General features: G+C 42.8%; 2 protein-coding genes across 2 annotated transcripts; both read left to right on the forward strand.

Moving 5' to 3' along the window:
• The first annotated feature begins 2,984 nt into the window (after positions 1–2,984).
• Positions 2,985–14,420, forward strand: LOC121864707 (glutamate receptor ionotropic, delta-1-like). Its single transcript, XM_042363865.1, has 12 exons — positions 2,985–3,142; positions 3,506–3,663; positions 3,861–4,011; positions 8,447–8,550; positions 8,756–8,846; positions 9,019–9,177; positions 9,427–9,589; positions 9,820–10,034; positions 10,232–10,357; positions 10,551–10,699; positions 11,264–11,490; positions 13,458–14,420. The coding sequence occupies exons 1-12, from the start codon at positions 3,071–3,073 to the stop codon at positions 13,826–13,828; spliced, it is 1,986 nt and encodes a 661-aa protein (XP_042219799.1). The 5' UTR covers positions 2,985–3,070; the 3' UTR covers positions 13,829–14,420.
• A 286-nt stretch (positions 14,421–14,706) lies between these two features.
• Positions 14,707–22,628, forward strand: LOC121864618 (sulfoquinovosidase-like). Its single transcript, XM_042363713.1, has 14 exons — positions 14,707–14,779; positions 15,503–15,716; positions 17,663–17,854; positions 17,971–18,178; positions 18,562–18,700; positions 18,869–19,067; positions 19,424–19,565; positions 19,884–20,102; positions 20,332–20,488; positions 20,668–20,822; positions 20,972–21,121; positions 21,467–21,598; positions 21,793–21,914; positions 22,223–22,628. The coding sequence occupies exons 2-14, from the start codon at positions 15,582–15,584 to the stop codon at positions 22,439–22,441; spliced, it is 2,169 nt and encodes a 722-aa protein (XP_042219647.1). The 5' UTR covers positions 14,707–14,779; positions 15,503–15,581; the 3' UTR covers positions 22,442–22,628.
• Positions 22,629–24,077: the final 1,449 nt, after the last annotated feature.

The raw sequence follows: 24,077 nt of genomic DNA on the forward strand, positions 1-24,077 counted from the left end.
GAGAGAGAGAGAGAGAGAGAGAGAGAGAGAGAGATAATGTACCTTCACTCCTAAGAAAACTGGCGTAATGAATTGACCAGTCAACACCCGAGTGACCTCTCTCCCTGTCCGAAAGGAATATGAAAGGAAGATTACCACGAACAGGTACGCTAAACTGTTAAGCCCCCCAAAATAACTAAGATAACACTATTAATGCCCATGAGACTCTACCTTATCCAGTCTACCATCTCATTAACACCGTCTTGAGGTATTAGTTAGTTATCCAAGGACTGTCTTTCGTGTTATATACATTTCTAGATCTGATATGACGAGGTTTACTCATTAGACCAACCTCTGTAAGTCCGGACCCAGGTAATGATCCTTAAATTAGAAGGTAGACGATATACTGCTTCTGCCGGGGGCCACCTGTGTTGAGTGAGCGTATTATCTGCACCATCTTTCTTTGTTGTGCTATTTTGGTGAAGATAATTACACTGTATGAGTTGATGGATGTGATGAAGGTGGTGTTGGTTATTATTATTATTATTATTATTATTATTATTATTATGAACGTACAGGAAATTAATTCGTTTCTAGCTGACGAGGAAAGACACGAGACACTCACACAACAGACAATAAACATAATGGTTGGAAAACAAAAACCAGAGACAAGTGTATTATGTAAAACAGACCGTACAGTACCTTGTAGTGTTACCCCGAGGCCTGGGCGGGTGGGATGGCTTTCAAACACTATCTCTTCTGTCGTCTCGATAGGGTTGGTAAGCGTGATAGAAAAGCTATTTCATTTATCCTTGTTTTTAGAAATATTCGGAATATTCCACTTGAAACTTTCCCAAGAGTAATGAACAATCTAGCTGTTAGAATACAGGCAGTGATTGGTCCGGGGAGGGGCTTACACCGAGCATGTGGTGTGAACATAAACTACAATTTTGTGTAGTGTACTTTTCCCAGCAACTTTATTTTATGTACATTTTTTGGGACACCCTATAAATATAAATTAAAATTTTTGTTTCTTTAATTTTCATTTTCAAATGATCAAAAATAAATCTTGAAATACAGCGTAACAGTTAAAAGATGCACAGCACATGTCACTATAATCACAACAATATTTAATGTTATTGATTTAAACATTTTAGCTAAGAATTTCAAATTTGTTGTTTAATAAAGTGACCAACAGTTATAAAGAGAAAACAATGACAATGTTGATATAATATTAAATACGAGTTCCTCAATTTAATAACCTAACAAGTCCACAATGTTCCCATTATATGTTCCTACTTGTTTATTCTCGCTACGTAGTATTCGATTTACACTAAACAATTAATTTAGGATTCCACAGAAAAGGAAGTTGTATTATGACACGAGACAGGGATAGTAACACTGGCAGCTCCACACATAAGGGCAGCAGACCTTCTAATGTGGAGACAGAGGCCAACACTTTGTAAGGAAATTTTCGTCGATGTGTCACATTATTTGACGCCGTAAGGGTAAAAATAAATTCATTCTCTAACCGTACAGTACATCCTGTTTACTTTGGGCATTAATTACACCAATCTTTCTCCTTACTTCCCCTCATACCCTACCCGTCTACCCTCTACCCTTTCTTTTCTGCCATATCCCCTTTTCCTTCTTATCTTCTTCCCTCACCTCTCTACCCTTTCCCCCCTAATCTCTCACCCCTCCACTCACAGCTGGACAAGACCTGGGCAGACTCAAAACAATCCCCCCTACAGTATTTTTTTCTCAATATAATCGAACTAAATCCACACCCAGCAGTTCGTAACCATCGTTCCCTCAAGGTAAAAACAAAAACAAAAACATTGAAAGATGCGTCAATTACTTTATTCATTCTCAAACCAAAACCTTGAATATTAAACAATTTGAAGTGAATCGTTTCATTGGTTATATGTTATAAGACTTATTTTTATACGTTGATAGCATGAATTAACTTTCCGAGTAACGTAAAGTAAAAAAAAAAAAAGAAAAAGATATATTACTCACAGTTCGGGAAACACCTGTCGCTCCTGATGATGACATATGTGTGTTGTGAGTGATCAGCTGATGGCCAATGATTTTGTTCACATAGCTGAGCACAGGCCAGGCTCCTCAGGGGATGAAGAGGCCTCTATTGTATTTAACGCTGTGTGTGTGTGTGTGTGTGTGTGTGTGTGTGTGAATAATTAAGGCAGTAATAAACCAGCCCGACGACCTCACTCGACCATCTCAGAGCATCCACTTCAACCACGTCACAGCCAAAACAACCTCACCCTCGACCACCATTCCATCTCTATTTAATCAATGAGCAGCGATGCCTCTCGTGTCCTGAACTAAGGCTTAGCTGAACCACCTTGACTGTGACCTGGATATAAGTTATTAACGAGTAAAATGTTAGCGCTGTGACCTACATGATGACCAGACACTATACCAGTGATTTATACTTAAATATTTTATTCAATTTACCAAAGAAACCAAGATGTAATTAGCTATTTTACTCATTATTAACGTTAATTAACCAGGTAATTCCGATCTAACTACCTGTAAATTTTCGTCGTGTACTGCGATTGGTTTAGATGTATCAGTTAACACCCAATCAAGACTTCTAAATGATGAACTAAATTAACATATAAGTCAGGTAACAAGATAATTAACCACGTAATGACTCTCTACACACCTGCGTCCTCCTCCTGACAGTGGTGGTATATGATGACTGGATGGATCTGTCGTTGGGGAGTCTTCGTCAGGAGGATCTTCATGCTGAGTCTTCCTTCAGTAACGTCGCCGCCTCCTTCCGCCTCTCTCTCCACTACGTCCGTTCCTCCTCTCTGAAGTTGTACCGAGACACAGAATGGAGTGAGTATAGTCTGAGGGGTGAGGAGGGTGAGGAGTGAGGAGGGTGAGGGGTGGGGGTGAGGGGAAGTAAGGGGAACAGGGGGAGGGGCATAAGTAACGTCCCTAATAACTTCAATCCACTTATTTAGGGTCGGGTCACCTGGCTGGCGTGGTCAGTGTGGGCGAGTGTCAGTTGGGCACTACCCTCCTGACCCTCGGGAAGCGGACGGGCATCCCTACCATGGCACTGGATGTCAAACCCTGTGCCCGTACCCAGGAGGACCCCAACGCCCTGCCCATACACAAAGCCAAGGTCAGGGTCTTTTTTTCTCTTTCTTTTTGTCAGTCTGACCTTTCGTCTGTCTGTCTATCTGTCTGTATTTGCCTGTCTATCTATCTACCTGTCTATTCATCTATCTATCTATTGATATATGTCTGCCTATCTATAAATGTCTGTCTGTGTGTCTTTCTGTCAATCAAAATAATTTCCGTATTCTAGTTACAAGAACATATGGTCTTCGTACGGTAACCTAACCTAACCTGACCTAATTAAGATGTATATTATGTCACTATATCCCATTTCTCCTTCCTTCCTCCTTCACCTCCTCCTTCTTCTTCTACCCTCCTTCCCTCCTTCACCTCCTCCTTCTTCTACCTTCCTTCCCTCCTGCCGCAGATGTACCGTCGATTTCAGTGTGTAACCCACGTCCTCTACAATTGGTTAAGACAAGGGCGTACCAACACCACCTCCACCACCACCAGCAGTGACCCCAGCAGGCACACCACCTTCAGGAAGTTATGGCCAACCGTGGGGCTCCTCCCTAAGACAAGCAAGTGAGTCCTAATGACGTAGAGTTAAACGTCATCTTTGTTACGTTATGAGGTGTTTATTGATGTAAATATTGTCCTTACGTTCATTCATAATTCTCTTGTTGATTTTTACTGCGACTCTGTTTACGTTCAATGGTCTCCTATGTCACTATCTCCTCCCTGGTCTCCTACATGGCTATCTTCTCCCTGGTTTCCTACAGTTACCGTCAGGAGTACATGAACTGCATAGGGCCGGATGTGGAGATTAGCTTGGAGGCCGCGGAGAAGCAGGAGAATCCGCCACACGATCTCCAGTTGGTCCTCGCCCGGAGATTTCTCAAAGGGAGGCGAATGACCGTGGTCACCATCAACGTGAGTCTCCTATGTAAATATCTCCTTTGTACTGTCTCTCTCTCCTATATACCGTCTATCTCCTATGTACTGTCTCTGTCTCCTATATACCGTCTATCTCCTATGTCCTGTCTCTGTCTCCTTTCTTCAATATCTCCAAAAGTACATATCTTCCTTTGAACTGTCCCTCTCTGTCTCGTGTTCCTCTCCATCTACTGACAGTCTCTCATTTTTCCTACTCCCCCTAACCTTCTCTCTCACATTCTCTCACTACACCCATATAATATATTATCTTGTCTCTTAGTATCTTTATTGTAGTTGCCTCAGTATCTTTAGCGTAGTTGTGTCAGTATCTTTATTGTAGTTGTCTCAGTATCTTTATTGTAGTTGTCTCAGTATCTTTAGTGCAGTTGTGACATTACATATATTATCCCCAAAGTAAATAAACAATTAAAATGTCTACGAATGATTTTAAGACGTAAATCCGCATTCATAGATGTCCTGTTCGTTCATGGAATCCGGATCTTATGTAAGCAAAGACCCATCTTATGTAAGAAGGCTATAGGCTCGTATTAGGAAAGTATCAGGTGCAACATTATCATTGATTTTGAAACAGTCTCTTGATTAGGAAGAATATATCATTATGCAAATTGGAGAAGCTACCAAAATATATACGTAAACCAGGGAGCAGAACGCACAAACAAAAACATAAAAACAAATTATGATCCAAATATTACGGAAGCCACAGTGTCAGGCATAAACAAGAAGGATAAAATAATACCTCGTGAACCATGATGGAGTGGACGATGTGGCGGGTGAAGACAACAGTCCCTCCTAATACCATATTATTTACATTACTCGTTCCTTCAACTGACCACGAGTCACGACCAATGTCTTCCCGATACTGACGATAACCTAAAGGAATTCGCGGGAACAAAGGTGTGTGAGGGGTTTAATGGGGCGGATATTCAGGTATTGAGGCTATCATCGTCCTGAGATCGTCCTGTAAATCGTCAGGTGAGTCTAGAGAAGTGACTCTACCTCAGAATAGGTGATCAAACGACTCCCCAGCGTCTATAATTGATGCCAGGGTCAACAGTTGGCGTGTATTGGGAGCGTTTGGGGACAGATGACACTCTCAGCTAACTACATGACCCGTAACAGCGCCAACATGAGCAGTCAGGAGTGCTTGGTGTTTGTACCGTGACGTGTGATCAGATGAATTCAGTGTTCGTAAATTATAACTGAATCAATTTTGTCTGTGCGTGTGTAAGTGTCGTCTGAGGTTGGTTGGTATATGTGCTAATGTTTACTACAGCAAGAACCAACAATTACACCTCTCTCTCTCTCTCTCTCTCTCTCACTTTCTCTCTCTGTCTAAAATCTTCTTCCCCCCCCTCTCTCTCTACCCTGTAAATGACTTGTTTTTTACGGTTGTTAGACAATAATTGTTCACCAGAGAGAGAGAGAGAGAGACTTGTACACAGACCAACTCACTGCTCAAGTCTAATCAAAATTTATGTTCAGAAACTATATGTACGCGATGTATGGAAGGTGAGAGGAGTAAAAGAAGAAGAAGGAGGTGAAAGAGGAGGAGGCAGGGGCGCGGGGGGTTCCAAATTACTGAGAAGTCTGGCGAGTGTAGCAAGCCCTTTCAGCTGGGGGGGTCAGGTTCTGCAAATCAAGGTCAATGAAATTTTACATAATCAGAGCTAGGTTGTTTAAATTCAGTTCAGGTCACGATACCCTAGTCATAAATCCCTCCCGAATCCATTAATTCCCCACATCATCTTGACAAACAGACGCCGCACTGCTACTAACCTGCCACTTACTGTGATTATTATTTGTAACCCGGAAAGAGTGTCCTCATAATGTGCAGCGGTTTCTTCCCGACCCTGAAGTACCACGCTCGTTAAATACACGTTATATTATAGTTTTTCTATTCCTTGAATCATCTTGCGTGTTTTCCTAAATGATTCTTTATTTTATATTTTCGTTTATTTTTTATTTTTTTTATTTTTTTTTTTTTGGCTTGATTACGTCTTTCATGTTTGTTGTTCTTTGTTTAAATGATGTATGTACTGTAATAACTATAGTCTTTCCTTTACCGCCGAAGTTCTGTGATTTGGGTTGTCGATGTGGTATAATAATAATAATAATAATAATAAATTAATAATAATAATAATAACAATAATAATAATAATAATAATAATGATCATAATAATAATAATAATAATAATAATAATAATAATAATAACCCACCCCAAGACATCCATTCCCTTATATTTATCTTCAGGTAAAAATCGTACAAGTCATCGCATCTAATCACCTTTAAGAATAACCTTGTGTAGTACTCAGCTAGTCATAGATAGATAAATTATTCCTCGCTGCTTTACGGTACTATGAACCGTCCACATGAAATATAGATCGCTGCTTCGAACCCAATGCTTCTATTAGTAGTTATTCATTGCCTCTGTGGTTGGTTGGTTTATTGTACAGTAAGGATGATGAGTCGGTTGGTTCGAATCTAATTATAAAGACAGTGTAACTATACGCACACTGTACTTAGACAATACGTGGATACAATATACTCGACATAGCCAGCGCAGGTACACAGTGATATAGATTAAGTCGATTCAACTAAGCTTAATATCACTGAGATCCTTAATAAACAAGACACCTCCACTAACCTTCCCAGCCAGGGTGACGGAGGGGTGTTGTTTCTTCTTCAGTAGGAGGGAATCCATGGTAGGGTCACTAAGCATCTTGTACAGGAAGTCTCAAGTACAGGCGCTTCAACTGCTAGGGTCACGAGACAAAGACCACACACATGGGTACTGTACACCACACATACGGGGCAGTACACTACCTCAGCGTGCTATACGGGGCAGTACACTACCTCAGCGTGCTATACGGGGCCTCTGACACACATAACTCATAATAAACTTGGTAACTGTATTGGTCAATTACTTAATGTCAGTCGTACTTTAATCACGGTCATTCTTTAAAGGCTATGAAGGACCTTATCCACTAGTGAGGGAGTGGGGGGACGAAAAAGGAAAGGATGTGTAGGGGAGGGGAAGGGGGAGAAGGGTAGGGGAGGGTGGGGGGGGAGGAGAGTGGTAGGGTAGGAGGGAGGGAAAGGAGAAGGATGGAAAAGAATTGGAAGAGGAGGGATCAGAAGGGAGAGGAAAGGGGAGGAAGAAGAACCAGAGTGACGTCCCGATTGTGACGTCATACTGAAGCTTTTTCGACCACGGACTCAGACTCGGAGACTAACCTAACCTAACCCTTGGCTCCGGTTTCGGGTTTGGGTTCGAAGTGTCAGTTTGATACATCGACCTGGCGGGAAACAAGAACCTGAAGAAGGTTCCCGTTATGACACCACGACGTCTCCTTACCTCTTATGTTGTCTCTTATCGATGAGAGAGAGAGAGAGAGAGAGAGAGAGTCTCACCTACGAGCCTTGCTTTACTAGACGCCATAACAGAGTGTGCCATTAAGGGAGTGATGCAGGTATATTCTGTACTAAAGCTGTTGAAGATTGATGTGGTGGATGTGATAATGGTGAAGGTGGTAGTAGTGGTGTTGACGTTGGAAATGTTCTCCACCATAATCCACTGTTCACCATACTTTTCTTCCAGCGGACAATAGCTAGTTAATTGATTAAGGAGTAGAGGCCACTAAAGGGTGTTTTTTCTGAACCCAGTGGTCAGCATAGTGTGGCGGTTACCGAGTATTTCCAGTACATTGTTTGCTTAGTTCGGTACACAGGAGTTTGCTTAGGTACTACTTGCCAAGTGCAGATACAGCCTCAGTGTATCAACTATATTGCTATCAAAGATAAAGTGCTGTGTCATTGCCTACACAGCATGTTTGGATCTGTCCCTATAAGGCTCTGTTTTGTCATAGTCAAAGACGTAGTGTTGGAGTGTGTGGCCATATGTCTGGCCATACACTTTACATTTAGTTTTGTTCACATCTGCTCGTCAGGTTTTGCGCAGTGTGACACCCCTGTCTCTGTTTACATTCGACGGAAGGAAACTCGCAATAGTAAACATACTGTGGAATCAAAGTAAAACAATATCAAAACAAATATCTCAATGGAATGATTTGTGGAATGTTTACATGACGAGCCCCTGAAAACGCACTAGTGAAGGGGACTGGCTATCATAACCTTAGTCTAACGGTTACAACATCTTGTAATCTAGTGATCTTGTTACTTGCTCCATATACATGTTTTACTTAATACATCTCATCATGGTAAACAATGGATTGACTAATGCCTGTTTGCACTTGTCTACGGGCTTCAAATTCATCAACAAATTCTTTTGTGATTACAGTTTTTAAAGTTCTATTTGACAGACCTAAATTATATTCAACAGTGTCATTGTTGGAAGTGAGTTTAGCTAAGGCATCAACTCTACCATACTCCCTTGATCTCTCTCTCCTACAGCGGCCACCGTTCGTGATCCTGAAGGTAGAAGGAGAGGAGATCGTGAGCGCCAAGGGGTTCTGTATGGAGATGCTGAACGTGATGGCCAAGAGGTTCAACTTTACGTGAGTTATAACGGGGTTCAAGATAGCTGTGATACAAGTTAGGTTTAAGTTAACAAGGGATCAATATAACAGAGATTGAAGGTAACAAAAAGGAATGGGTCAAGTTAGCAACGGTCACAACAGCAAAGATTCAAGATATCTCACTCACTACCCTATTAACCAGACCACAACACCTCCTGTACGTATAATCTCCCTCCTTCTTCAGATACAGGTTGGTCCTGCCTTCCGACGGTAATTGGGGCTCCCCGATGCCCAATGGTACCTTCAACGGTATGGTGGGCATGGTACAGAGGCAGGTAAGTCCTTGAGGGCCGGGGCGGTGGCGGGAGGTGGGGGGTTATAATTGGTACACCTGTATGACAAAAAACAATCTCTAGAGTTTATCCTTATTAAGAATGTATGACAACTACGGCAGGATATTTTTGAAACGAGGATAATTTTCTGAAGGTGTTCGGTTGACTCCTGTAGGTGGTGGACTTCGCCATCGCCAGCTTCACCATCACCTACATCAGGGACACTGTCATCGATTTCACTCATGCGTTCTACGAGGAGCCGACCACCATACTCATCCCTCCACCCAGCGAACAGAACAACTTCCTCGCCTTCCTTGAGCCCTTCTCCTGGCAGGTACTGTAGAGTCGCCTCCGATCTCTCTGTATCTCTACCCCTCTCTCTCTCTCTGTAAGTTTGTCATTCTTTGTATATCCGTCCTTTGTATATCTGTCCTTTTCTTTCTGTCTGTTTCTCTTTTTACCTATCTACCTGCTTCTCTCTCCCTATCTGTCCTTTTCACTCATTCTGTATCTCTCTCTCTCTCTCTGTGTCCTTTATAGCAACCCAAATCAACAGCAAATCTCACTCCCTTCCCTTCTACAGGTATGGGCATTAACTCTAGCCAGTATTTTGGTGGTTGGTCCTCTGCTGTGGGTACTCGCCAACGTGGGTAACCTGCCAGTCCTGTATCCACATAACATCCGCAACGTCTCCTATTCTCTCTCACGATATGTGTGGGATTGTGCATTCGCCTTAGCTTCCCAGAGTAAGTCCCTTAATTAAGTCCCTTGCTTCTACTTGAAGGGAGAGTGAGTGTTCTGTTTTGTACTTTAATTTAGGGAAGAATGTGTGGGGTGGGGGAGGGTGTTTTGTGTTTTAAATTTAGGGGTGATGCTTTAAATTTAGGGTATCAGATCTTCTATTCCTTACCTTAAAAAACAGGAAGAATCAGATATTATAATTTGCATCAGACTTCCATCCAACCTTCTTCCTCAGGTACCCGCATGCGTCAGACGGAACCAGTGCGGGTACTTCATGGCATGTGGTGGACCTTCTGCGTTATCCTCATCTACACCTACACGGGGACCCTCATCGCCTTCCTGACGGTGCCAAGGATGACCAGCCTCATTAACTCCCTAGAGGAATTGGCCAATCAACGCAAGGTTCTCTGGACCTACAGGGCTAAAACTGCTCACGACGTTCTCTTCTCGGTGTGTGTGTGTGTGTGTGTGTGTGTGTGTGTGTGTAAATTTACTTATAGTCAGCTCGTTTTAACTCTTTATACCACTCACCTTTGCTGATATATTCAAATAAATAATTAATATAAATACTTTTAAGCTTATTAGAGAGAGAGAGAGGCGTAAGAACAGCACTAATCATTGTTGTGTCGTCTCCCTGGGCTGAACAGAATGCGGAAGCATCCAGCACCTACAGCAAGATTGGTAGCCTGCTGAAGGAACGGCCCGAGCTGATAGTGTCGACGGACAAGGAAGGTGTCGATGCTGTACTTGGAGGCCGCACCGCCTTCATTAAGGTACTTCTCTACTCTAATACACACTTGGTGCTCTTAATGTCCTCTTAGGTACAGTACGTCTCCCACTGATCTCCTCCCACCGATGCCACATATTTGGCCCTAGTTTTGCTCTCATAAGTACCACACTGTCGACACTATCATAACAATGCAGTTAACTTATAAAAGAAACTACACCACCGTTTTTTCTCACCAGGAAAAATCCTGGCTAGACTTCGCTATGGAGGCGGACTACAAAGAAACTAACGATTGCCGTCTGGCTCAAGTTAGTCAGGTGTTCTTCAGCGCTGGGTTTGGTTGGGTGCTGCAGGAAGACTCACTTTACCTCCAGCTCTTCAATACCGAGTGAGTTTGTATGAATCAAAAACAACAACAACATTCTTCTTAAGTAGCTATTCGATCAGTACCTGATCAGAATAATGTAACTTAGGTACACACACACACACACACACATACACACACACACATATATATATATATATATATATATATATATATATATATATATATATATATATATATATATATATATATATATATATATATATATATATATATATATATATATATAATTGTAACAGGTCAACATGCATGCAGACAATACAGGTACACAGGGTACATATTTCCCCCAAGGTGGACAACACACACGCCTGCTTTCAATCTGTCACTGTACTTGTCACTGTCTAACTTTAACTTCCTCTTACATTTTCTTGTATCTTCAGAGCCAAGGGCTCTCTTCTATACATCAAGATCGATCGATCGTACATAGACCTCGCAGGTATACACTTGTAATGTACAGTACCTAGACAGTATACAGGTATATTTGTCAGAATCTTCAATATCTCAATCTCCAAGGTGTGTGCCAGCTATACTCAAGACAACACTGTCTCTCCCACATTATATCTGCAGAATCCTTAAGATGTCACAGTCGGGGTTGTTCAGCATCTGGAAGAATCAGTATTGGCCTAAACCCAACAAGTGTACGGCGGGAGGGACGGCGGCTGCGTCAGGACCCAAGCCACTGCAGCTCAAGAATTTCTCCGGTCATTTCTTCATCTTCGGCGTGGGTCTCTGCCTGGCGTTCCTGGCCCACGTCGGCGAGAAGGTGGTATCCAGGTGGAGCAGCGGCGACGATGGTATGGGTGGTGACGTGTGTTGTGTGGAAGGCTTTGGTTTAGTCAAAATCTGTCTTGTGGTTATCTGTCTTTTTGATATCTCTAAAATTCTAAATTCCTCTACACCTTTTTACACATTTTGAATTTGCTTCTTTTCTAAGTCAAACATTAAACGTGCTTCACCTGTATATAAAATGTAAATAAACTTTTTATAACATTAGTTAATATTTATTTCTGCTAAACTAAACTCGCTTTGTCTGTATATAATATTTAAGTCACGTTTTTAACCATAATTTTTCTCCAAATAACAGTTTATCAAAATTTGGTTTTATTGTCTTACTACACCTTAATGTAATCCACTTTTATTTAGCGCAAACTTAAAATCGCTTTCAGTGTAATTATCACCTCCAACACAAATCTTACATCGTATCTCAATCGTCAACTTTCAGTGTTTTTTCTATGATCACATTTTTCTCATACCTAACCAAAACAATCGTCTCTTCACCATCATCACTTAAAAAACTGTTCCTCTCCCCTTCAATAATCTAAAATCCTTCCCTCAATACTATTTAATAACCTAAATAACCAATCAATCGCCCCTTCGATGCCAAAAACCACGTCATTCAATCCCCAGGTCTCCCACCCTCCATATACCCCTTAAAATAATTCACAAAGGTCATTTATCTAACACCTTGATAGTCCCTCACACTCCGCAGTCAACAACACCATCTAACTGTTGTTTTTCCTCAACTCAGAGCCCGTGTTCTTCCATCAGGCAGGTCACACTCTCAAGGCTAGGTAAGGTTATAGTGTTGTAGGTACCGGCAGTTACTGTAGAAGAGATCCTCGGTAGTGTAGGGGTACTGACTGTAGAAGAGCTCCTCTGTAGTGTAGAGGTACTGACTGCAGAAAAGCTTCTCGTTATTGTAAGTACTGACCCAAAAGGCAGCATCAGTTTAAAAGAAAGCATTAAATGAATGAAACTCTTTCTCAGTGTAGAGAAGCACGTCATCTGTAACACCTCACACTGTAGCACTTACACTGACACTCGTAAAACACTGACCTACTCTATCGCGTCAGTGTAAAAAATGAGCATTAAAAAAAAATAGGATTCCCACTTGCCTCACTGTGTCCCTAGGTGTCATGCCCTGGCATCGAGACACCACTACTACCACCATCACCACTACTACCACCATTACCACTACTATCACCACCACTACCACTACCACCAAAGACCCAACGGTAAACAAAACGGCCTTTATACCTCACCAAGTGTTCTGTATGGGTAATATAATAAGCCTAAGGAACGACCGCTTATTGTTGTGGTATTGTTTTGATTTTGATGTTTAACCTAAAAGCATTATTATTATTATTATTATTATTATTTTAGTAGGGATGAAGGTAACGGTATGTAGATCATATCGTTGAGTATTCATGCTGAACTGTTATTAATGTTTTAGTTAGTTAATTGTCTTTAAATATAGCTACGTGTGGATTATGTGATGCAAACGATAAAAAAACTCGACTTTGTTTAGCCTAAGTTGAGTGTGTTTACATCTGCTTGTTTACTGTATGTCTCACAGTCTGTATGTCTCACAGTCTGTATGTCTCACAGTCTGTATGTTGCACTTTAAGACAAACTCCTGAGATACAAAAACCAGATTTAACTACAGAATGAGGAAGTATAATCTGGTAATGTACTCAGATTTCTTGAGCTTTAGTCCACTTTTATGTATCAGCATGCAGATTTAAGTCCAGCTTTTTGTACAGATTTGAACTCAGGTTTAAGGCCAGATATAAGTCCAGATTAAGATCAGATTAAAGTCCAACCACCAGCTCAGATTAAAGTTCCAAACTAAGGACCAGATTTAAGTCCAAATTAAGAGCCAGATTTAAATTCACAAATCAAGTCCAATTTTGATCAGCACCAATCATATCAAAGTCTAATTTTAAATCTTGATTCAAGTCCAGTGTGTCTCTCGTCTCAGGGACGGCGTTATATAAGCCCGGTGAGAAGAGAAGAACTCGAGAGGAGAGAGTACCTGTTGGCTCACAAGCTCCTGTATACTACCTACGAGTCATTCCAGTAGGGGAGAGCGAGCAGGTCCTCAGAGTACGACCCTACCACGCCCACGCTCCATATACACCCATCTTTAGAGTAGAGCCGCCCACAAAGGCACCCCATGAAACGAGGAGGTCGATAGTACAGGCTCGTCCACCTATCCGACAAATCTCACTTGAAGACAAGTCAAACTTCAAAAGACAGTCGTCGAGTAGTAACTCGAGGGGTCCAGACGACCTCGACTTGAAGGGAGAGTCGAGGGTGACAAAGTCGAATGATCAAGATCTACCTACTTGATCACCTTGTCACCCAATCACGATGATGATATTTTTTAGTACTGATCACCGAGGAGCCAATCACAGTGGAGGATCTTTGGTAATCTCCGGTACACGAAGTCACATCAGCCAATCACAGTGAAGGATCTTTAGTAACCTTTGCTATACGACATCTCATCAGCCAATCACAGTAAAGGCTCTTTAGTAACCTTCTCTACACGACTTCTCATCAGCCAATCAAAAGGGAGCATCGATAAATTCGTACAACCAATCAGCTACACGATACCTAATCTCAACAGCCAATCAAAAGAAAGGATCTATAATTAGCCAAAATAATTACAGAAAATACAAAATCCTCCAAAACACTGAATTACAGAAACAGGAATCCAAGAAATAATTAAAAAAAATCAGGAATACAAAAACATAAAAGACTAAAATACAAAATAGTACAAAATCAAAAAGTAAACACAAAATCCCACTGTAGTGAATTTAAAAGCCACAACCTCCCATCTCTCTCTCTGGTCCTTCCCCTACTGTGACTAACAAACTCATTTCCCTTGTAAAATAGACTAATTTCTTACTGTAAACGAACTAATACAAACAGTAAATTAAGCACTGAATATAAATAGAAATAAAAAAAAAAACACATTATTTGTCTCTTAAATTCCTTCTGACGACTAATATAAGTGACATCAGAAGCTCTTTGATGAACCAAGAGTTGAAATAAATACAAACCTAACCTAACCTAACCTAACCTCACTCCCTTCTTCTTACCTCAACTGAAGACCTTGGGACAGTGTGTGTGTGTGTGTGTGTGTGTGTGTGTGTGTGTGTGTTGATAACGCCGCTTGAGAAAGTTTACAGGTGTGGAAGAAGGTTTTTTTTTGTTTTAATTCCCAGGGTGGACACGGCCCCTGAACACTTGCGTCAGTGGCAACTATACACACTCGTCCACACCACCTGGGTCGGTCAGGTCTGTGATATAGCATTGTGGTACTCCATGTTACACCTTTGTTCCATAGGTCTGTGCTGTTGGTGTCTGTGGTATTCCACCTTTGTCCCATAGATGTTCTACAAATTTGTACCAAAGATCTTCGTGTAATTCTATATTAAACCTACAAGAGAATTAGACAACTCGTCTGTGATACACCGCCACACTGTGTACCAGAGACATATATTTGGTGTCCGTCTGGTTCTCTGTATTATCCCTTGTACCACAGACCTATACAACTGTCCTCTGTCACACACTACCACGTCTATGTCAAGTATATTTTCTCTCCTTATTTATCAGTTGTGACCTACATCCACACGCTTCCTCTAGATATTAACTCTTATAGTAAACTGAATTATTTTCTTATATGGTTGGTCAAATAGGTCCTGGGCCTAATTGGGATAAGGTTGACGTGTTCTAAATTCATCATTAAGATTGGGAGGGAGTGGGGGGGGGGGCTAGTTTTAATGGGCCCCAGTCCTAATAGGTCTCCACGCTAACTTATATCCTAGATTAACCTTTAGACTGCATGGGGACGAGTCTTATAGGCCCCATTCTTAATAAATAGGTTAAGTTAAGCTGGAACCAATCAAAACTGAAGCCCTCTGACCTAAGACCCTATTTCCTAAAATACTCATTAAAAAAGGTCAATAATAACGCTATGATTAACAACCAAATAGTCGACCAATCAACTAGTAACTCCAGGACCAGGTGACCAATAAGAAAAAAGTTCGGGGTGTTAGCCGACTCTCCAAGCAATCAGGGTACAAATCAAGGGTTCGTCATGGCTGGGACGATAACAAGCCTTCTTCCCGGAGTCCTTACGTTGTTTCTCCTCTTGACGGCGACGCTGGCGAGAGCTAAACTGGATTTTAAGCTCTTCCAAGATGGCTTCATCATCACCGTTGACGGCACTGAGGTAAGAGTAGAGGAGGAAGAAACTCTTGGTGAGGTGCTTGTACACAATAGTTCCCAAGTTATTAAAGTGAACAGATGAGAGCAGTGAGTCATGGTGTTTCGAGTGTTGTGTTTACTTTTCCCGCTACGGCGTAAGGTGGTTTGGCTCCAGATTATTTATTCATTATGTTATACAGTACGATAAAAGTTTGTATTACAGGCAGTGCATTCTTAAACCATACAATAAAGCGTGGTGGGTTAGGTCGGGTTAGGTTGGCTGTCATCATCATTTAGGTTTACAAGCTCCCTGATAGAGCCTTGCTTATAAAACAGTGAGGCTTCGTAGGTACACATTATACAAACTGATACGATGATAAGCTGATAAGTGGTCGAAATGCTAAAAAAAATATATATATGGGGACTAATTTTCTCTCCCTCCCACCGCATTATCATAACTTAAATCAAAACAAAACCAACCTCAAAGATAAATACTGTTTTATAATACACGCAAACATTTATAGCAACTCCTCTGCGTCTCCCCACAAACATAATATACTGTACGTACTATATTTTATAAAACGTTGACGAGTTAAATATTTGAATAGTTACCCCAAGAGGTTCTTTCTAGTGGTACAAAGAAAACTAATATAATTTGAAACGGTAACTAAAGAAATAGTTCACAGACTCCCGGCATTATGAAAATATATAAAAATTTCAAACAAGCCGTCAAAACGAACCAATTAAAACTAACCTAACTTAACCCCTTGAGTACAATAATTAACCTCTTGAGCATAAAAAATAATCCCTTGAGTATGATGACTTTAACCCCTTAAGTACGATAACCCTAAATCCCTTGAGTACAATGAATATAACGTTTGAGTACAATGACACTAGGCCTAATCCCTTGAGTACAATGAATTTTGCGTTTGAGTACAATGACACAAGGCCTAACCCCTTGAGTATGATGACTATAAGGTCTTCGTATTCAAGGAGTTAATGCCATCATACTCATGGGGATAACTAACGATCTCAAATGCATTTTCTGACATCCCCTTGAGTACAATGACAACCCCTTGAGTACAATGACAACCCCTTGAGTACAATGACAACCCCTTGAGTATGATGACAACCCCTTGAGTATGATGACAACCCCTTGAGTATGATGACAACCCCTTGAGTACAATGACAACCCCTTGAGTATGATGACAACCCCTTGAGTATGATGACAACCCCTTGATTACTATGATAACTCCTTGTTTACCATGACTTAACCTCTTGATTACAATAACAACCCCATGAGTACAATATTAAGGTACTCAAAGCAATAGAATTAACTCATCGCCCTCAAGGAAAGAAGCTCTGTTTAATGGTTGAAAAGAGGAAGTCGTAATTGTTGTATTTCTGTATGTCTGTCTAACTATCTAACTCCCTCTGTCTATCTATCTAACTCCTTCTGTCTATCTATCTAACTCCTTCTGTCTATCTATCTACCCATTATTAACCAAGGAATAAGCTGAGAAGTACCTCCTTGGTCTCTTATCATGACAGCTGCATCTTTATCTCTCACTGATAATGGCTAAGTATAGTCTGTTTTCATCTCTAATCACCATATCAAAATAAGACAGATAATTTACCACAAACGACGTCATCTTGAGGTGGCGATGTCATTATGGACGCTGTTTATGTTCCCACGATACATCACAGAATAGTCACTAAGGCCTCCACGCGGCATCTGGACACGTACAAAAAAAAATCTTGAATTCGTTTTAACTTTTCGTACTCTCTCTCTCTCTCTCTCTCTCTCTCTCTCTCTCTCTCTCTCTCTCTTTCATCTTCTCACAAAAGGAGCTGAAAGATAGATGAAAGTGATGAGAGACGTATGTGTGTGCGTGTGGCGAACGAGACGAGAGAGTTTACGCACACACACACACACACACATCTCTGTTATCCTCTCCTCCACCACCACAGATCCTCCACCAGACAGCAGAGGAGCCCGTCGTCTGGATGGGTTATGGACACACCAACTTCACCGAGACACAAGGCAACTTCAAGGTCGAGGACGAGGTGTTGGTCAAGGTCGAGGTGACGACTTTTATCGAGGCCACCATTTCTGATTTTGTTTACATCATTCTCCGCTCTTACGAGGACACTGATTTAAGAGTAAGTTGAGTTACAAGAAAAATCGATTTTATATTCACGACAACAGACATATGTAAACAGAGTAAAACAAATGATTAACGGTGGAACAATTACCCCCCCCATACCTCCTTCACCAGATAGGGCTGTACGTGACGGAAGACCTGGGTGATGACGGTTGCTCTACGGTGAACGTCTTGGTCAACGTCACCCACACCATCAACACCTACAACCGTATGTGGGTGAGGTTCTACGCGGACGAGGAGGAGAGGGTGTGGGGAGGAGGAGAGCAGTACACTTACTTCAACCTACGGGGACATGACTTTCCGATCTGGACCTCCGAGCAGGGTAACGTGACGATGTTCACTTCTGTCGACCGCTTATGTGGTTCCTTTTCCATAGATTTTATTTTCATGATTAGTATAGTTATTGTTCTTACGTGTTTAGGCATAAATTACAGGTAAAGTATTGTCTATATAATGAGAGTATCCTATAGGTGTTGTCTTATCCTGTATGTAATAGAACCACACAAGGAAACTTACTAAACTTAAGTCACATGAACACTAATGTTGGTGTATCAATCTATAAAGGAAATGCTCCTTATACTCGCTAAAACTAGTTATTTATGCACTACAATGTATGTTCCTTAAACTTGGCATGACACGACTTCATATACGTATGTCTACAACTCAGTCATCATTAAGGTGAGTGTTGACCCAGGTACCTCACAGGTGTGGGTCGGGACAACGGGACCATCGCCAGCTTGGCTAACCTGGACGGCGGCGCTGGCGGGGACTACTACACCACCTACTGGCCTCAAGCCTCGTTCCTCTCCTCCAGAAGATATTCCCTTCTTATCCCCGATCGAAAGTGAGTTTTTCCTCCTGTCCTTCACGTGTTGTAATCTGTCTCTTCTGGCGCTACAGAATATAATATATTCTCCTGCTGAAAGCATTTATCTCCTCGACCCTACAGCTATCTCTCATCTTCTACAGCTAAGACTCATCCCTTCGTCAGTTACCAGACTCTCTCCCTCAGGTACCTAGTGTTAAACTTCACGGAGGCAACGCGTCACGAGGTGTATGTCCACGATCACAAGTTCTCAGCGTCCATGGTGTGGTGCCCCAGCCTCCTGAAGACGGTGCAGACGGTGACCACCAGACTGGGTGCTCAGCCACAGCTCCCGGACTGGATCATGACGGGGGCGGCCCTCGGGGTGCAGCGGGGCACAGAGGAGGTGAGTCCAAGGCGGGAGGTTGTGGGAGGTGTACAGTAATGTTACCTTGGTCCTGAACGTTTGTATGTATACGTAGCTGTGACTTACATGATCTGTGACCTATTTGACCAGTGACCTACATGACCTGTGACCCACATGACCTGTGGCTACGTGTTTAGTTAACATTGTGGTTAACCCTTGAGTTCAGTGAGGACAGCGGGCCATCGTGTCTTGCAGGTAAACTTTTAGAGATTATTAATTTGTTTCGTGTGTTGGCTCAGGCTTTAGCGCCAATTTTAGCTCCTACACGAAGTACTGACCACCTGATCGACTGGTCTTCTAGGCACCACCGTACATATTGTGTGTTCCTCCCCCAGATGCTCTTCTACTATGACCTGGCTGTGGCTGCTGGGGCGAACGTGAGCGCCCTTTGGATCCAGGACTGGTCGGGCACCACAGAAACCCTCTTCGGTCACCGCGTCTTCTGGGACTGGCGCTGGAACCAAACCTACTACCCGGGTACTTCACACTGTGGTTCTCATTTCTTGATGTTTATTATTTAAGCGAACGTTTAACAAGGGGTTCCTCTTACGAGATAAAGTTCATTAATATATATTGAGGAAAAATATTTGGCAATGTTTTACAAGGTGTGTCGCTTTTCCAACTTTTCTAAACAAGAGTCAAGACCCAAGAGATATGCTGTAGAGGCAATATGGGTGACGAAGAGGTGCCATACCACACATTACTATTGCGTAAATCCTTCAAAGTTTCATTATCTCCAGGAGTGCAAGGTCCCCGCCCTCTCAACTCCCCTCATCAACCTCACATTTTTACCAGATTTGGACGTGGCGATTCAGAACCTGATGGAGGAGGGAGTGAGGGTGATGGCTTACATCAACCCTCACCTGGTGGAAGAAGGAGACATGTTCAGAGAAGCGGCCGCCTCGGGGTACCTCATGACGGACGCTGAGGGGGAGGTATACAAGCAGGACTTCGGAGGGTTCCTGGCGGGCACAGTCGACCTCTTCAACCCAGAGGCGAACAACTGGTACAGAGGTGAGTTGTTGTCCAGCCCTTCACTTGCTGTGTCTTTCTCGCTCAGTGTAGTGGCTCTTTCCTTCCCCCGACAACAAAAAACAGTGTATGAGACACCGGAAGAACATGACAAATCTAAGCCTTGTGGAATGTGTATGTTCTTTAGTGTGATTTGTTTTATGTCTGCGCAGATAAAGCAAAACCAACAGAGACAATAGAGAGATTAAGAGACTCATTTATCTCTCCGCAGACGAGATAATAAAGAACATGGTGGAGTTGGGTCTAGGGGGATGGATGGCTGACTTCGGGGAGTACACGGCCCTGGATATGTACTCCGCCACAGGAGAACTTTACGACCCAGAGACACGACATAACCTTCTACCTGAAGAGTGGGCCAGGTGTACCAGGTGAGTCATTAGTGAGTCACAGGTGAGTCAATAGTGGGTGGCAGGTGAGTCATTAGTGGTTGACAGGTGGATAAGTGATGGGTAACTAGACGTCTTCTGCTAATCATTGTTTTCCCTCGTCAGCTGATCATTGTTTACCCTCGTCAGCTGATTTTTGTTTACCTTCTTATGTTGGTCAGGGAGGTGCTGGAGTCGTCGGGTCAGCTGGGTGAGGTGGTGCCCTTCATGAGGTCAGGAGGGCTAGGGTCTTCAGGCTATCAGGTCTTGGCGTGGGCCGGTGACCAAAACGTGGACTGGTCTCTGAGTGATGGTCTGGCTACTACCATCGTGGCTGGTGAGTCCATTATGGTCTCTGGTCTCTGTTTTGTCTCAGGTCAGTGAAGTTCTGATCAGTATACCCACTTCACCCACTCCTACACCCACTACACCCACCCCTGTGTCTCTCCCACACCCACTACACCCACCCCTGTGTCTCCTCTACAGCACTCAGCCTGGCAGTGAGCGGTATGGGCGTAACACACTTCGACATCGGCGGCTATACCACCTTGCCCCCCCTCCTGACGCGCAGCAAGGAACTCTTTCTCAGATCCTGCGAGTATGCTGCCTTCACCCCCGTCATGAGGACACACGAAGGTGAGGACAGGTGAAGGTGAGGATGAGGACAGGTGAAGGTGAGGATGAGGACAGATGAAGGTGAGGATGAGGACAGGTGAAGGTGAGGACAGGTGAGGATGAGGACAGGTGAAGGTGAGGATGAGGACAGGTGAAGGTGAGTACAGGTGAAGGTGAGTACAGGTGAAGGTGAGTACAGGTGAAGGTGAGTACAGGTGAAGGTGAGTACAGGTGAAGGTGAGTACAGGTGAAGGTGAGTACAGGTGAAGGTGAGAACAGGTGAAGGTGAGGACAGGTGAAGGTGAGGATGAGGACGAAGGTAGGGGTGTGTCAGGGTGACGTCACTAACACACACACCTTCTGCAGGCAACATACCCGAGGCCAACCACCAGTTCTACAGCGACGAGGACACACTCACCCTCTTCGCTCGCCTCTCCCAGATACACGCCACACTCCTGCCCTACACCCGCTACCTTCTACAGGAGCTCTCTACTACAGGTAAGACTACAGCAGTACGAACACTCTCCACTACACACAGAGAGAGAGAGAGAGAGAGAGAGAGAGAGAGAGAGTTTTAGTTCTCTCTCTCTCTCTCTCTCTCTCTCTCTCTCCTAACAGTATCTCATCTCTCTTGTGTGACCTTAAATGACCCTTTTAACCTCCTCCTCCTCCTCCTCGTCGACGTGACCCAGGTACGCCAGTCCAGAGGCCACTGTTCCTTGACTTCGAGGAGGACATCGGTTCCTGGGACATCGAGTACCAGTACCTCTACGGCCCTGACCTCCTTGTCGCTCCAGTGATCCACAAAGGCCAAGTGAGTCACCTTTTATTTACTGAGTCAAGGAGGGTGAGTCAGTGAGGGTGAATCATGGAGAGTCAGGAAGACAAATTACTTATACATGTGTGTGTGTGTGTGTGTGTGTGTGTGTGTGTGTGTGTGTTTACATATTCTAAGCATGCTGTGTATGTATATTTACTTACATATATACGAGCATGTTGCGTGTATGTATTTAGAAATTAATGTAAACATTGTGTCATTGTGTGTAAACAAATTTGTTCCTCCGTGTTATCACTTTCTCATCTAAGATAAACTCTTAACAACACCACCTGTCCCTTCTTCAGGAGACGCAGACGGTGTACTTACCAGGAGGAGAGAGTGGGTGGGTGTACCTGTGGGAGGAGGAGGAGGAGGTATTGTTGGGTCCAGCTAACATCACAGTACCCGTGTCTCTTGGCTACCCGGCCGTGTACTACAGGGAAGACTCCCTCTGGCGGCCACTCTTTCAGGAGATTGTTCAAGAGTTTGGTCTAGCCAAGAAGGCGAGGTGGGTCTCCAGCTAGTAACTTGGAGACCGAGAGAGGAGTGTTGGAGACCACTATGTGAGGGTCCTGTAAGCTAGGGGGACCATGATGCCGAGACCTAAGCCAGGAGAACGTTACACAGGAGACCACATCACAGGACCATCTAACCTAACCAATGCTCATATCCTATAGACGTGTACATTGTTTACATAAATGGTTGACCTGATATAATACGTATTAATCAACACCTCATCTAAGGCGCCCACTCACTATCAAATGTGTTTGATTATACAATTTGAGAGTGTATGGGAAAGTTTGAAGGTGTGACCAACATGTTTGAAGAAGATTCATTTTTTTCTCGTCCACCATGACGTTTGTCAAACATGTTGGATAGTGTGTGGCAATGTACGATCAAACATGCTCAGTCGAGTAGCAGTATAGCCATGGCGAGTGCTCGGGACTGCCATGAGATTTGGAGAGAGTTTATTGAACTTTATAAGCAGTTTCCATCATTGTGACAAATAAAAAGTGAAGATTACAAGGATAGATCTCTTAAACAAGAATGTTATGGGAAATTAGTGGAAAAGATGAAAAAAATCACCCCTACTGTGACCAAGGCCACAGTGACTAAGAAAATTAATTCCTTCCTCCTTTTTTATGTAACTAGGGTGCGTTAAGGTACTAGGGTGTGTGTTAAGGTACAAGAGTGTGTTAAGGTACTAGAGTGTGTTAAGGTACTAGAGTGTGTTAAGGTACTCGGCTGTGTTAAGGAACGAGAGTGTGTTAAGGTACTCGGCTGTGTTAAGGAACTAGAGTGTGTTAAAGTACTAGGGTGTGTGTTAAGGTACAAGAGTGTGTTAAGGTACTAGAGTGTGTTAAGGTACTCGGCTGTGTTAAGGAACTAGAGTGTGTTAAGGTACTAGAGTGTGTTAAGGTACTCGGCTGTGTTAAGGAACTAGGGTGTGTTAAGGTACTCGGCTGTGTTAAGGAACTAGAGTGTGTGCTAACGTACTTGAGTGTGTTTAGGTACTAGGGTGTGTTAAGGAACGAGAGTGTGTTAAGGTACTAGGGTGTGTGTTAAGGACTTAGGGTGTGTTAAGGTACTCGGCTGTGTTAAGGAACTAGAGTGTGTGCTAACGTACTTGAGTGTGTTTAGGTACTAGGGTGTGTTAGCTGTGTTAAGGTACTAGGGTGTGTTAAGATATCGTTGTGGTTCGCTATTGTTAAATGGGGTTGGCTGAGAGAGAGAGAGAGAGAGAGAGAGAGAGAGAGAGAGAGAGAGAGAGAGAGAGAGAGAGAGAGAGAGAGTAGTAGATAATAACACGGAAACTTATTCGTCATAACAAAATAATTCCTAAAAAGTTATAATAATTTGTGTTAAGAGTGTGGAGGGATGTTTTAGACAGTGAAGGAGGTATTAGACAGACAGACAGGTGACAGAGAGGTAGGGAGATAGATAAACATGACATAGATAGACAGATTAAAAATAGATTACATTTAAAAATAAACAAAAAGATTAATTAGATAAATAGATAGATAATGAGGCGCTTCATCGTCATCACATCATCACTACCATCATCATCACATCATCATTACATTCATCATCATCATCATCACCATATCATCATCCATCATACCATCACCATCATTCATCATCATCATCATCATCACCATC

Source organism: Homarus americanus, unplaced genomic scaffold (genome assembly GCF_018991925.1).
Source record: "Homarus americanus isolate GMGI-L3 unplaced genomic scaffold, GMGI_Hamer_2.0 scaffold57965, whole genome shotgun sequence".
NCBI classification, from domain to species: domain Eukaryota; kingdom Metazoa; phylum Arthropoda; class Malacostraca; order Decapoda; family Nephropidae; genus Homarus; species Homarus americanus.

What these genes read in the sequence shown, in the direction of transcription:
- LOC121864707 (XM_042363865.1), top strand. Translation starts at nt 3,071, where the DNA reads ATGGCACTGGATGTCAAACCCTGTGCCCGTACCCAGGAGGACCCCAAC. An exon ending in GCCAAGAGGTTCAACTTTAC is followed by an intron (nt 8,551 to 8,755) that starts GTGAGTTATAAC and finishes CTCCTTCTTCAG; the next exon opens with ATACAGGTTGGTCCTGCCTT. An exon ending in TGGGCATGGTACAGAGGCAG is followed by an intron (nt 8,847 to 9,018) that starts GTAAGTCCTTGA and finishes TGACTCCTGTAG; the next exon opens with GTGGTGGACTTCGCCATCGC.
- LOC121864618 (XM_042363713.1), top strand. Translation starts at nt 15,582, where the DNA reads ATGGCTGGGACGATAACAAGCCTTCTTCCCGGAGTCCTTACGTTGTTT. An exon ending in ACGAGGACACTGATTTAAGA is followed by an intron (nt 17,855 to 17,970) that starts GTAAGTTGAGTT and finishes CTCCTTCACCAG; the next exon opens with ATAGGGCTGTACGTGACGGA. An exon ending in ACAGGAGCTCTCTACTACAG is followed by an intron (nt 21,599 to 21,792) that starts GTAAGACTACAG and finishes GACGTGACCCAG; the next exon opens with GTACGCCAGTCCAGAGGCCA.